This window comes from Plecotus auritus (genome assembly GCF_963455305.1).
Source record: "Plecotus auritus genome assembly, chromosome: 5".
NCBI lineage: Eukaryota > Metazoa > Chordata > Mammalia > Chiroptera > Vespertilionidae > Plecotus > Plecotus auritus.
The window spans coordinates 110,475,267-110,489,308 of record NC_137776.1 but is presented as its reverse complement, the minus strand read 5'-3'; the positions used below and the strand labels follow the sequence as shown (position 1 = coordinate 110,489,308).

Sequence of the window (14,042 nt, the reverse complement as noted above, 5' to 3'; positions counted from 1 at the left end):
GTGCAGACCCTGTGTTGGCAAGGGCAGAAGGGCTGCTGCCCAGACATCACCACTGAGGCCTGGTCACGGAGGGAACACGGAAGGCCCAGAGGCTGGTGGGATCTCTCACTGCCCAAATGCCGGGCCGTGGAGGACGTCTTTGGTTGAACTTGGCTTCCCAGAGCAAGGGGGACATGCTCACTGTGGGGAGGGGCAGAGGTTGCAAACTGCCCACTTGCTGGGCACACCGGACCACAGGTATCTGCTGGGCCCGTGATGTTGGTCCACACAGGGTTTTCAAAAACTGTTCCATTAGCTGCAGTATATTAAAATCAGGAGATTTCACCTAAACATGTGCATTTTGAGGTTTTCTTGAAAAATAAGGAGACCTGGCAGTGCTCAGTGCACATCCACAATGCACCCCCATGGGCGGGTTCAGACCTCGGCTGCCATCTCCTGTCTCCCATCCCTTGCTAAGCTGAGCAGGGGCCACACCTCCATCCCCCCACACCTGTCCACTCCCTCCCTACAGCCAAACACTGCACCCCCCACACACAGACAGGCCCCCTTGGTGGCTTGTCTAGATGACCCCCAGGTCTCCGCCATGTGGAAACGTGGTGGGTCTCTGAGGGCCTGGCTGTGTGGAGACCTGTGATCACAGGGGCTTCTATCAGTTTCCATTCCCACGTTTTCTCGGTGTCGTCAGGGAAAGCCCTCCCTGTGCATCGGCCTCCTGCTTCCTGTTGGGTCCCAGAACAGCGTGGAACATCACCTGGGAGAAAGTGTGGTGGGCAGGCCTTACTGTCCTAAGTCTCTTGGCCTTAGTACCCTCACCTCACAAGTGGCAGGGCTGGGCAGGATGGAGTTTTGCTGAGAGTCCTTTCATTTCTGATGCTGCAGGAGCCTTAAATTCTTGCCCACTGAAGGCACTCTCAGAAAGTTCTGAGCACTTACCATAAATGCTTGATTTTGACTATCCAGATTTATTTTTGAGAATCAGAAGAGTATTTTCTTAAAACTCTAGTTGTGTATACTTTTAAAAAATGCAAAACGCCCTTCTGATTTGAATCAAACCAGTTTATTAGGATTATAATTGTTCTTAAAAATTTTTTTCATGTTTATCTTTATTGTTGAAAGTATTACAGATGTTCCCCCCTTTGCCCTCTCCACCCCGCTCCCCCATCCCCAGCCTTCACTGCACTGTTGTGTGTGTCCATGAGTTATGCATGTAAGTTCTTTGGTTAATCTCTTCTCACCCCCCTTTAAAATTTTTGAAGATGGATAGCAATAAGTACATATAAGAAAAAAATTCAACAGTCAAAAATTTGTCTTCAAAGACAGGTCTGTTCCCTCCCCTCTGACCACCAGGCTTCTCCAGAGGTGACTGTTGGGGTCAGGTTTCTGAATCTTTCCAGAACATGCTGATCAAAGAGGAGCATGTGTATGCATTTCCTCCAATACCCACAAAAAAATGGGCATGCAGCTTATTTCTTCATCGCATGCTTGTTGCTAACCAATACATCCTGGAGGTTGTTCCAGATCAGTAAGTGTGGGGTTTGTACTTCTTGGCATTCCATGCATTTACCCACGTCTCCCATCGATGGACCCCCTGGTCGCTGCTTCAGTAAACGCCCTGTGCACACCTGTGCCAGTGTGCCGGTGTATTCTGGGAAGAGGGCCACAGATGAGGTCACGCATTCTCAGCATCAGCTCTCCCACTTTAGAGGATGTGGGAACACTGTGTGTGCAGCCTCAGCACGCCAAGTGCTCTCCAGACTCCTCATTCTGTGCCAACTGATAGGTGAACAAGACGTCTGACAAGTAGTGTTGCACCTCTTTTCATATGTTGAAAAACCATTTATGTCCTTTTCTGTAAGCTGTTTACTTAACGTCAGGATTTAAATCGCGGCCAGGCAGTTTCATTTTGTTTTCTCCTATGAAACAGAGTTTTCCTACCGTTTGTTTATTGTACCTTTCACAGGGAGACAGCGTCTCCCAGGAGCATATAAGACTCCATAGCGAGCGGTCATTGATTTGGGCAATTGGTACTTTGTACTTCTGGTGCTGCTGTTCATTGTTTGGATTATGGTGTCTCTGAGACTGGCATTGGAGCGCCTTAGCAGGGCCACAGGAGGTCATCCCCCTGGGCTGTGTCTGTGGTGCAGGAACGAATTGCCAGTTCTCCCTCAGGGTCCACAGCCAACCCTGGCGTGGCCTTGGTTAATTAGAACCACGAGACTGTACACCTTCTTACTTCTTTCCAACAAACACTTACCTAAGCTAAACCTGCACACGGAGTTTTGTACTTTTACATGGTCCAGGAGTAACGTTTTATGCGGGCAGCCCTTAGGAATGCATTGTCTCAGCAAAGTCCACATGAACAACTCTGGCCCCCTGGGGTGCTGTCCCCACTCTGGTCCCTCTGTTCTTGTTTGCTCACAAGGGGTGGTGGTGAGGGGGTGTCTGCTCTATTGTGTTCTCCCCTGGAGTGAGGGTGCCGACGGGAAACCAAGCACTTCCGTGATTCCTCTGGGACCAGTGGCCTTTAGGTTTCTCGGTTGCAGAGCTTCAGAGCCTCGGTGACTTTGGAGGCGACCCAGGACGAACAGTCCCCTTGCTGCTGAGTAACGGGCTCCAAAGATAAGTGACTTACATCCCATGGCAGGGGGCTCGGCTTCGTCCGTGGTTTCTACCAGTCACACTTGGGTTTTCTTGTAGCAAATAATAGTCCAGAAACCCAGCTGAGTAGTGAATTCCTAGATAATGAGGCAGAGACTGTGGCTGAGGGCAAAGGAAGAAGGAAGTCTGGGACTTGGGCTCCACGTATTGGCCACTTTTCTGGAAGAGGTTCTCTGTCCCCCTAGAAGGAAGTTTTAGCCCCAGGTTTCGAGGGTGGACGGGTATAACCCCAGCCCCACCAAGCTTCCCAAGGGCCCTAAGGCAGGCCCTGCTGCAGCAGCTCCTGGTCCTGGCGGTGTTTAGAAACGGGCCTGACTCAAAACCTTCCCCAGAGCTCTCTGCTGCGGTCTGGACCGATTGCCAAGGCAGCATAGTTACCAGGACATATTGCTAAATTGAACCTCCCAGGGCAATAGCTGATTCCTACTAAATCATCTCTGGATGCTGAGGCCATTGGTTAAAGGTTGTGGGGGAGCAGAGTGACCCCTCAGAGTCCCTTCTTCATCACCTGATAGTGGACTTGCCTTGGCCCAGAGACTTCAGTCTTCGTGCCTGTGGGGGACAGGCTGACCTATGTCTGATTCACACCAGCACCACTCATGGGGCATCCACATCAGAAACAGCCCGAGTGAGATTGTGCGGTAATGCCAGACAGTCCAGATTGAGTCTCTTTAGGGACTGCTGGCCAGGAGTCCGCTAACGATGACACTGCCAAAGACAAAAAGCCCGTCCCACTTAAGGAACCCAGAGACCCGGCATCGGTGCCCCGTAGGATCCTGGGTTCATAACAGCTGCAAAGAATGCTGTTGAGACAGCTGGGGAAATGTGAATGTGTAGATACCTCTTAGGCTACATCTTGGGGGTTAACTTGGATGCTGTGGTTATAGTACACAAGTCCCTGTTTTGGGGAGACTTCAAGCTGATGAATTAGGGAGATAGAGCTACAAAGCAAATGAGGAAGATTGCCAACCATTGGAGAACGTGAGTGAAGGGAACACAGGTATCCATTGTATTAATCTGTCAACATTTCTTAAATTTAAAAAATTTTTAATAGGAATTGGGTGGGGAGAGCCCTCTCAGGTGACAGAGTTGAGCGAGCAGAGAACTGCCACCTGCCTGTCTCTGCTTGTGTACCTCATCTGTGCCAGGGGAGGGCCTAGGTCCTATCTGTGCCCGAGTGACACCCACTTGTAGATGTGTCAGTGCTGCACTGTGCCTGACTCAGGACTCTTCCCTCAGACTCATGCTGGTTCCCCTGCCCCTCTCTCATTCAGTTAATCCTCACACCACCTTTGGTGCCCCTTTCCAGACGAGGGGCCAGGACTAGAGATGTGAGTCACCCGCCCCAAGGCAGCCGTCAGGAGAGGCACTTGGATGTCAGGGACCTTGACCTCTACCTTCCTCCACTAGAGCGAGCGACACAGTTTATAGTCATGACCTGCCTTGTTTAAACTATTGAACTAGGAGAGAGGAGCAAACTCCACGTACCCCATAAAGGTACGTCCATGAACGTGTGCTTCCGTTGTAGGTGTGAATGCATGTGTTTCTCTTGTGAATTGTGATACATTGAGAAGTTGAAGCACAGGCTCTCTGGGCCTTGCTATCTTCACCCTACAACTGGGCTTTCTCCTTATTCTCATGAGCAGCATTCTCCCTTGAGGATGGTACAGTCTCCTCCCCAGCCAGCCTGCTCGTGGCTTCCACCCCACCCCCACCCCCGCTCCTGTCCTCCTATGGCTTTCGTTTCTCCTGGATGCTTTATCTTGCTGAAGAGAAGTGTAGAGAGGCACAAAAATGGTGTCATGGCCAGGGAGGAAAAAACTCTGGGTGAGGTAGGGGCAGCATTCAGCGGATCAGGGGTTGCCAGCCCTTCCATCATCTTCTTGGAGATGGGAAGGGCCTGGGCTTGGGTCCACTCACCTCAGAGGCCCAGGGGAGTCAGGATGAATGGATCTTGACATTCTTCCCATGCAGATTCTGTGAGCCCATCTGGAGTTTTGTTCTTTCTCAGCCACTTGCTGCCAGGAATGATAACATGTGTTGTGATTCATCAGCCCAGCAGAGGAAAGTGATGATGATGATTATGATGATGATGATGATGGGGTTGATAGTGGTGGTGATGATGATAGTGGTGGTGATGATGATAGTAGGGGTGATAATGATGTAATGGTGATGATGGTGATGGTGCTGATGAAGGTGATGGTGGTGGTGATGGTGCTGATGAAGGTGATGGTGTTAGTGGTGATGATTATGGTGGCGGTGATGGTGATGATCATGGTGATGGTGATGATGATGATGATGGTGGTGATGACTATGACAAGCAATATACTCTCCTTGAAGGCCCCTGCTGTGTGCCAGATATGGTACTGGGCATTATTACAACCCCTCTTGAGCTTACCTGTCCCACCAGCAGGGACCAGGAGTACAGTTGCCCTTTGCATTTCAGAGTCTGTGTTTATCTTTTCTGAGCATCTAGTCCCTCCCCATAGTCCTGGTTATCTATGGTTGTGTAATGGTTACCCAAAGCCTAGTGGCTTCTGACAATAATCACACTGTTTTCCCATGAGTCTGCATTTTGAACGCAGCAGACGGACCTCATCGGGGCCCCCGAAACCCTGTCATCACACTGTGGCTGGGTCCCCAGGCGGGCCAGGTGGAAGCCAACTGGTCTTTGTGACACTGCTGCATTGAGTCCCCAGGCTGGTAACTGTCCAGGAGAGAGGGTGCCCCTCCTCTGTGCACAGTGTCACCTGCTTTCCCTGGGCTGTGTGGCCGGCACCCTATCACCCCCTGCACCTGTGCCCCAGGTCAGCCAGGCTCTGCTGGCTGTTTCCTCTTTTCCTTTTCCTGCTCATTTTTGTGGCTTGTCCTCAGAGGGCCTGGCTGCATAAGAGGTCCAGCTCAGGAGGCTTCTTCCCAGAGTGCCAGGACCCAGGAAAGACAGAGGAAGTGACTGGGAAGGGACATTCAGGGCCATTCAACCTTTAAGCCAAAGCACGACTTTTGCTGCCTGTTACAAAAGGAATTCACACCCTTTTTAGTGACTTAGCAAAGTACAGAAAAGTATAATGAGAAAACGAGCATGCCATCGTCTGGCACCAGCATCGAGCTCTTCTGGGTGTCACTCTATGTCAGGGCTGTAGCTTTAGGGTCCATGGATCTCAAAAGTCTAACTTAAAAAATGTGTGTAACCTGAGTTTTAATATTCCACCATGTGAGCGCAGCATGCCCTAGGGACCTGACCTCCTGGTGGGAGGGGTTTGCTGCTCCTAATTTTTGCTATTTTAAGTAATCTTGGGATGACCCACCTTGTACATGAACCTTGTATGCATTTCTACATTTGGCCTTAGAATAGGTTTGTAGATGTGGAATTACTAATGTAGGATAAAAACCTTTTTAAAGCTCTTGGCACGCATGACTGTGTTTTAGGAGGCTTCTCCCCACATTGGTCCCTCGATGAGCAGGATGAATGCCTTGGTCCATGCATCCCCATCCGTATCATGAGCATCACTGACAGATCAGCTTGCCCCTGCTGAGCTCCCAGGTGCCTCCCACCGATGCCGCGGGCCCAGCCACGTGAAGGGAGGCTTTGCCTGTCCACTCTGGGATTGAAAGGGGCCACTTCCTTTTTTTGAGGCTCTGCCTATGACATTAAAAAAATAAATGTCAGAACAAGATTACATAAATTTTGGGTTACATTAAGTCAACACCCTGGACAACATTAGGAAAAACCATGATATAATCTAATTGTGGAATCAAGACATAATTCCACCCTTGATTTGCAAACGCTATGAGTGGGGTGTGGGTGACCAGGCCGGACCCTGGGGGCCTGTGCCCTGGAGGAGCTCCTGTCCTCAAATCCCTTCATGTCTTCCTGCTGGAGGGCAGAGCAGGGATTGCTGGAGAAGCCTTCCTCTCCTGCCGCTGTCCTTGGTGCCTGGACGGTCCACCCAGCTCCACGGGGCAGACCCGGGCTGTGCGGGAGGAGTGCCTTCCCTGGTGCTCGATGCTTGGGCACTGCCCATGTACTCTTGTGGCCTTGCCAGCATCTGAGTTCTGCCCCGCCCGCCCCTTCAGTTTCTTTTTCTTTGCCATTTTTGTTGGTGGCTCATTTCCCTCCTCCACCCACCTCCACCCTTGAGAATTCTGTTATCTTTCTACCTCCTGGGCTCTGAGCATTAAGTTAGTTTTAACCTTGTTTGAGATGGACTCAGTGCCCAGTTCCATGGCCATTGGTGGCGGAGAGCCTGTGCCCTGGGCCATCTCAGGCCTCACAGGATTGTGTGCCCTAAAAGTGCAGTCTCCTCCCTCCCCAGTTCTTGCCACCTGGCCTCCTCAGCAAGGTCCCCCGGGTGAGCTCAGAGACAGGAATACACAGGCACATACACACACGTGAGCACACACGTATGCACACATGGCACACCCACACCTTTGTTTTGGGTTTTCCATCTAAAGGAATTGAACTACACACATCCTTCTATAACAGGGGTGGGCAAACTTTTTGACTCGAGGGCCACAATGGGTTCTTAAACTGGACCGGAGGGCCGGAACAAAAGCATGGATGGAGTGTTTGTGTGAACTAATATAAATTCAAAGTAAAGGAGCGGAGGGGAGAGCAAGAGAACCCTCCGCTCTTTTGGCTCCGCGGGCCGGATAGAACAGCCGAACGGGCCGGATCCGGCCCGCGGGCCGTAGTTTGCCCACGGCTGTTAACCTGGGTGTTTCCATCTCACGATATGTTGTGGATTTCCTTTTAGGTCAGTACATTAATATCTGCTTTCTTCTTATTTTACAATTAGTCTAGCACAGTGGTCGGCAAACTCAGTCAACAGAGCCAAATATCAATAGTACAATGAAATTCCTTTTGAGAGCAAAATTTTTTAAACTTAAACTTCTTCTAACGCCACTTCTTCAAAATAGACTCGCCCAGGCCGTGGTATTCTGTGGAAGAGCCACACTCAAGGGCCAAAGAGCCGCATGTGGCTCGCGAGCCGCAGTTTGCCGACCACGGGGCTAGCAGAATCCTGGCCACACAGAGCACTCTGCATTGTGTCTCCTGTGGCATGTACGTGGTGACAGGACCTGGCAGCTTTCACGTGCTTGATCACTTCCCCCAGCGGCTCAGCCGTTTCGTGGCTGCACACTCAGAGCTCCGGGTCCCAGCTGTCACCTCCTGGCCCACAGTCTGTGGTGTGTAGGGCCTCGTCCCCTGTGCCCAAGATGCACTTTGAGTGCCTCGCCCCCACTTGGACTGCAGTGTACTGCTCCCCACACGTGCCATTGGACCAACAGGAGGTCTCCACTTCTTTACTGCGCAAAACCTGGGTCCATCCTCAGTTCCTGTCCCAGCCTCTCCCTCAGCTGTCACACAGGCAGCGCCATCCCCAGACCCTGGTAGGTTCCCATGCTGATGGAAACATCACCTGTTCATTTGAGTCTGTCTCCTAGGACCCTGGGGCCCTGGGCGCTGGTGGCCTGGGTTCTCAGCAGTGGGAAGGAGGGCAGGGTCAGCAGAGTCCCAAGGAGCTGTCTTAGGGAGCCCTGTGACCTGTGCCCTCAGCTGCTGCCCACCACCCAGAGTGGCCGGTCCTCCCACCAGGGGCGCTGGGGCTGGGCAGCCTGGGGCGGCTCCCGAAGCACCTGTATGCAGGAGGCTGCAGCCCAGGGGCCGCTGCAGTTACCTGGCTGTGTCTCTTTGCTGAAGTGTCCAAGCCATTGGAGTTGGAGTTTTTCTGTTTTGAAAGTGATATCGTGGTGGCTTTTGTCCTCTCCCGTCCTCTCTTGTGGCCTCGCAACAACCCTCCCAGCTACTGGTCTTGTCCCCTTTGCACTGAGTTAACTGTCTGGGCTCAGTGCCTTCTCTCCCTCCCTCTCTCGCTGATCCCCTTCATCCCTTCTTCCTCCACATCTTCTTCCTGTCCCCTCTGTCTCCACAGTTGTGCTCACCTGGCTCCTAGCCCTCAGCCTCTCAAAACCACCTGGGCCTCAATCTCTGTGTGGGCCCATCCCGGGTCTGGACTGCCTTGTGCAGATGTGGCGATTTTGGGGACACAGTAGCAAGGCCTGGCCATGTCCAGGGCCTGGCTCTTAGCCAGCTAGCATCCCTGGACCTCCATATGTACCTGGACCTTCAGGAGGTAACTGAAACATGAAGCGGGCTCTAGCGCTGCTTCCCAGGAGGTAGTTCCCACCTTCCAGAATCCCAGAGTCTCGGGCCTGATGCAGCGAGGACGTCCTTTTCCCTCCTTGCACATCCAGGTCCTCACTGAGCTCTTGCCCACGCAGTCCCTAGGGCACGCACACCCCCTGGGCAGGGAAGGCCTGGCCACCTTGCTGCAGACACAGGAGCTTGAGCAGCCAGGCCCGTGTGGAGACCTTCCGTCTGGGGAGGAGACCTCCAGACCAGTGAGAGCCAGCTGCTTGGGCGCAGGTAGCCCTGCCAGGTTCCTCAGAGGCATGGTGTGAACGCCCACCCACAGGCATGTGCATGTTTGGGATTTTCTTCTCACTGATGCTCTTTCAGCACTTGACCGCTGTACTTAGTGAGCGAGGACAGCCGTGGTCGCAAACACTGAGGGTGTGGGCCAGAGGGACAGGCTCCGGGATGCAGCGTCTGCTCCTGGCTCCAGTGCAGGGGAGATGCCTCGGACTTTTCTGTAACTGCTGTTCTTCTTTCATAGTTTTGGGTACTTTTTCTAAATAATTTCTTAAAGGTCACTTGGAAAGCCTTCACTTTGTGATAATAAATAAATGAGCAGTTTCCGTGAATGGCCTGCCCGGCGAGAATAGAGCTGTCCGTGATGTGGTCAAGCCCTCACCGCGCAGGAGCTCACACTGAACAGTGGGGTTCCTGGACCCTCGAGATCCCCCAGGCAGGAGCTAGGGCTGTCCCCTCTGCATGTAGCACAGACAGTGAGCTAGTTCCAGGATCTTAGTTAGCATGCCAGGAGATCCTTGTCAGGGTGCAGGCACAGGCAGTTAGGGATGGGAGGTGAGTCCTGGGGGTGTTGCTGCATTCCCATTAGAGGTGGGGCCAGCCTGCCTGTGGTCATCCCCCTGGTGGGCAGCCCTGGCTGCAACCTCAGCCCCTGCCTATGGCCCAGCCCCTGAGTGTCTCTTTTAGGTGAGGGGCGGCTCCAAGGTTTTTGGGGCAGAACCGGGGACCTACCATCCCCATCTCTTACTTTTCTCTTCAGTCCCAGGCTACCATCCCACTGAGGTGAGACCTGCACCCTCATTGGATGGTAGTTGAAGAAGGAGCCCCAGGGGAAGGGGTAGCGACATGCACACAGTCATGACACCTGGCCTCAGCTTCCTACCTGCCACATGGGATGCTCCCTTCCTCCTTCCAGAGTACAGTGAGGCTTCAGGGACATGTGGGACCAGCAGCAATGCTTGGGGAGCCTGTCCTGGTGACCAGGGTTGGGGGGTTGTATTTTAAGGTGTTGATAGCCTTCCTTTTGATTGACCTGGAACTCAACCCCCATGCCGCCTTCGGGTGGGGGTGGCACATGGAGGCCTGGTGGTAGAGCCTGTGCTCTCCTTGTAGGCCCCCAGGTTTTCCTGTGGCTGGGACAGACAAGGGTACATGATAGTCCTGGGTATGTATGGCCCCTGCTGGGTTGGAGCAGACGCATCAGGGAGGGGGGCTGTCCTAAGTGTCTGTCTGCTTTAGGAACTGCCAGTGAGAAGCAGCCTGGAGCCACTGTCAGGTATGAACTTGAGATGGGGACCCAGGGTGTGGATGCAGCGTGTAGACTTGGCGTGTGGACCTGGGATGTGGAGGTGGGGTGTGGACAAGGGGTGTGTATTTAGGGATGGTCTGGGTTATGAACTGAGGAGGTGGACCTGAAATGTAGACTCAGGATGGATATAGGGTGTGGATGTGGGATGTGAACTCAAGGTGTGAAATAGAGTGTGGACCAGGGGCGTGTACAAGAGCGTGGGATTTATTTGGATGTGGACGTGGGGTGTGGATTCTGTGTCCGGTCTCTGGACCCGGCTGATCCCAACCAGGTGCAGGATTCTGCTCGGCCTCTGGCTCTGCCCGTGGCTCTTGGTGGATGTGGGCTGTGGGAGCTGACTGCATGTGCAGCCACCTCCATCCCTGTGATCACTTGTATCAGGAGGCCACCCGGTGAATAAGCAGAAGCGGCCGGCCCAGGTCGGTGCTGTGGAGACAGACCAGCACAGCAGTGGTCTGGCTGCAGTTCCCCTCTTCCCTGTGCCTTCGCCACCATGAGGTGTCACCAGTGTGATGGATTTGGTTGTGGCAGTTTGTGAGGGGAAAACCATGTAGTGTGATTGCGGTGCGCCTTCCATGGGTTGGTGAGGGCGCCTGTCTACACGGTAGCCAGGTGCCTATTCTGTTCTGGCTCTGCCCTGGTCTTCTGTGGGGAGAGGCCTTTCGGTCCTGGAGGAAGGGTAGAAACACTTGGCTGTATTTGTTGTAAATGTTTATATTTTGCCCTTGAAAGTTTGTTTTCATGATTTGGAGCACTTTCAATCCATCAGTATTCTCTTTGATTTCCTTTCCCATTTTTTTTGTATGTTTGTTTAGAAAGTTACCTGTATGGTGAGAGCAAACATGTCCTCACGGCCTGCTTCCCAGTCAGCTCTTCAGACTGCTTGCATTTTATTTCAGTTTATGTTCTGAGATGAAGAGTGGATTTAATGTTTCCAAAAACAGGTGCCAAGGTGTTTCTGGGCTGCAGGGTCTTTCCCAGAGCTGTGGGGTTGTGGCCTTGGTCCCCTGCCGTGGGCCTTGTCTGCTGAGTGCTGGCCCAGTTGAACAGTGAGGAGACCTTTGGGGCAGACGTCTAACCTCTCGTGCCTCGGCTTCCCCATTGTACAATAGGGCTAGTAGTAGTCACCCCCGTTATTGCAGTAACCACCCCCGCTGCAGAGTGAGCAGGCAGCCAGCATTAGCAATGACGGGTTTGTGGTGGTGCTGATAGGGCTGTGTCACTCTCAAAATCAACCATTTAAAGTGAACATTTCAGCACATTTCAGAATGTTGTGCAACCATCTTCTCTGTCTGGTTCCAAAACATTTCATCCCACTAAACAGTCACTTCCTTTTCCCCTGTACCCTCTTCCCCTAGTACCACCAGCCAGTCTTCTGTCTAATATGGGTATTTCATATAATTGGGATCCTACAATATGTGGCCTTTTATGTCTGGCTTTTTTTCACTCAACGTATTTTTTTTTGAGGTTCTTCATGTTGTAGCAAGTGTCAGCCCTCTACTCCATTGTGTAGATACACCACAATTTGTTTATCTATTTACCAGTCAGTGGACTTGGGTTGCTCCCATCTTTTGGTTACTGTGACTAATGCTACTGTGAACACTTGTGTAAAAGGATTTGAGACCGGTCTCAGTTCTTTTGGGTATATACCTAGAAGTGGAATTGCTGGGTCATATGGTAATCCTATCTTTAACTTTTTTGAGGAACCACCATACAGTTTCCATAGAAACCACACCATTTTACATTTGTAAGAGGGTTATAACTTCTCCATATCCTTGCCACACTTGTTAGTTTCCCATTTTTTCTTTTTCTTTTTAAAATTTAGCCATCCTAGTGGGCATGAGGTGGTATGTCATGGTTTTGGTTTGCATGTCAGAGGCACACAGATGACTAAGGATGTTGAATTATTTGTGACCTTGTTGGCCATTTGTATCTCATTTGGGGGGATATGTCTATTCAAGTCCTTTGCTTGTTTTTCAGTTGTTTTGTGGTTGAGTTATAAATTCTTTATATATTCTGAATGTAGACCTTTATCAAATGTATGATTTGAAAATATTTTCTCCCATTCTGTATGTTGCTTTTCACTTTCTTGATAGTGTCCTTTAATGCACACAAGTTTTTAATTTCGATGACATCCAGTTTATTTTTATTGTTGTTGCTTGTGCTTTTGGTATCATATCTAGGAATCCATGACCACATCCAAGGCTATGGAGATTTACCTCTATGTTTTCTTCTAAGAGTATTACAGTTTTAGCTTTTGTATTTAGGTGATTAATCCATTTTCAGTTAACTTTTTTATACGGTGTAAGATAGGAGTTCAGCTTCATCCTCTTGCTATCCAGTTGTCCCAGTGCTGCCCCCTGGGAGATTTATGGCGGTCCCCCATGGTGTCCAGAGGGACCTTGCCGATGGCTCTGAGCTGCCCCAGTGAAGTGACCCCCTTAGTCTCCCTGAGCTCTATGGTGACAGGGCAGGGACAGCTTTCATGGAGGGAGGCCTGCTGGCCCACCTGGTCCCTCCCCTATCCTGGTCATGCATTGGTGAGGCCTTCCTTACCCCTCCTCCCCTCCTCCTTGACCCCTGACTTGTCCCCACAACAGTCTGCCCCATCTGTGCACACACTGCCCTGGACCCTCCCAAGAGGTGAGCAAGAGTTGCCTGGGAGCTTTGCAGGGAAGCATTCATGGAATTGTTGACCGCCAGTAATATCTGTTTCTGCATTTCAGCTGTGTTGGAGTAGAAGAGGAGGAGGCCCCCGACATCGACATATACCACTGCCCAAACTGCGAGAAAACCCATGGGAAGTCTACTTGTAAGTACAGCACCATGCACCTCACCAGGATCTGATGGACTCCTGACCTGGCTTGCTGGGGTAAAACTCTGGGTGGCCACACCCTGGTGCTTGGGGACCACCTCTGGCCTCCTTTTCCAACCTGTACAGCCTTGCCAAACCCATTGCAGCCCCTCCTGATCAGCTCCTGCACTCACAGCTGCTGTGCAGAGACTCCATCTGCTCTCAAAGGCCTCAGCAGGGAGTACAGACTCCAGCACCTGCAGGGGCCAAGTTCGTCTGAGACAGGGTCATGATGCAGGTCTGTCCAAGGGGTTGTGCAGCCCAGCCCTTCCCAGCTGACCTCCACCTTGCTGGGGTCTTGAAATTTGCATCATGGGGATCTGCTCTACTTCCCTTCTCCACCCCTGCAGGGAATCTTAGGTGATTTCCTTTCCCAAACTGCCTGCTGTTTGCCTATCCCAACGGTTTTATCCCTGCCTTCCTCTGGTCCCTTTGGGTGTGGCAGTTCCTTTGGGGGCTCCCCAGGGTGCAGGCTCATCCAAGGTGACTCTAGGGTGCCCATGTCATGGCTGAAAGGCAAGTCCCAAGGCTAACCTCTCTGGGGAATGAGATGCTATGGTCTACAGGGACCATTGGAGGGCCGGCCTGGAAATGAGACAGATGGCATGGGATGTTAATGTGGCCTCTGGTTTCCAGCCTGGGTCAAGCTGCTCACAGAAGGTACAGGCTGGACACTGGCCTTGGCTGGTGGCAGATCACAGCCCTGCTGTCCTGAAGCAGGAAAGTTTGCGGTTTCTAACCTCCCCTCGTACCCTGAGGACTTGGCAGCACTGGTGTCTGCTCTA

General features: G+C 51.9%; 1 protein-coding gene across 1 annotated transcript in view; it reads left to right on the top strand.

Moving 5' to 3' along the window:
* The window catches only part of PHF2 (PHD finger protein 2), an 89,104-nt gene that overhangs the window by 36,036 nt on the left and 39,026 nt on the right, over positions 1-14,042 (top strand). Inside the window, exon 2 of the mRNA XM_080669310.1 lies at positions 13,130-13,215. Coding sequence (XP_080525436.1) covers positions 13,130-13,215 — 86 coding nt within the window. The remainder of the gene's footprint in view (positions 1-13,129; positions 13,216-14,042) is intronic.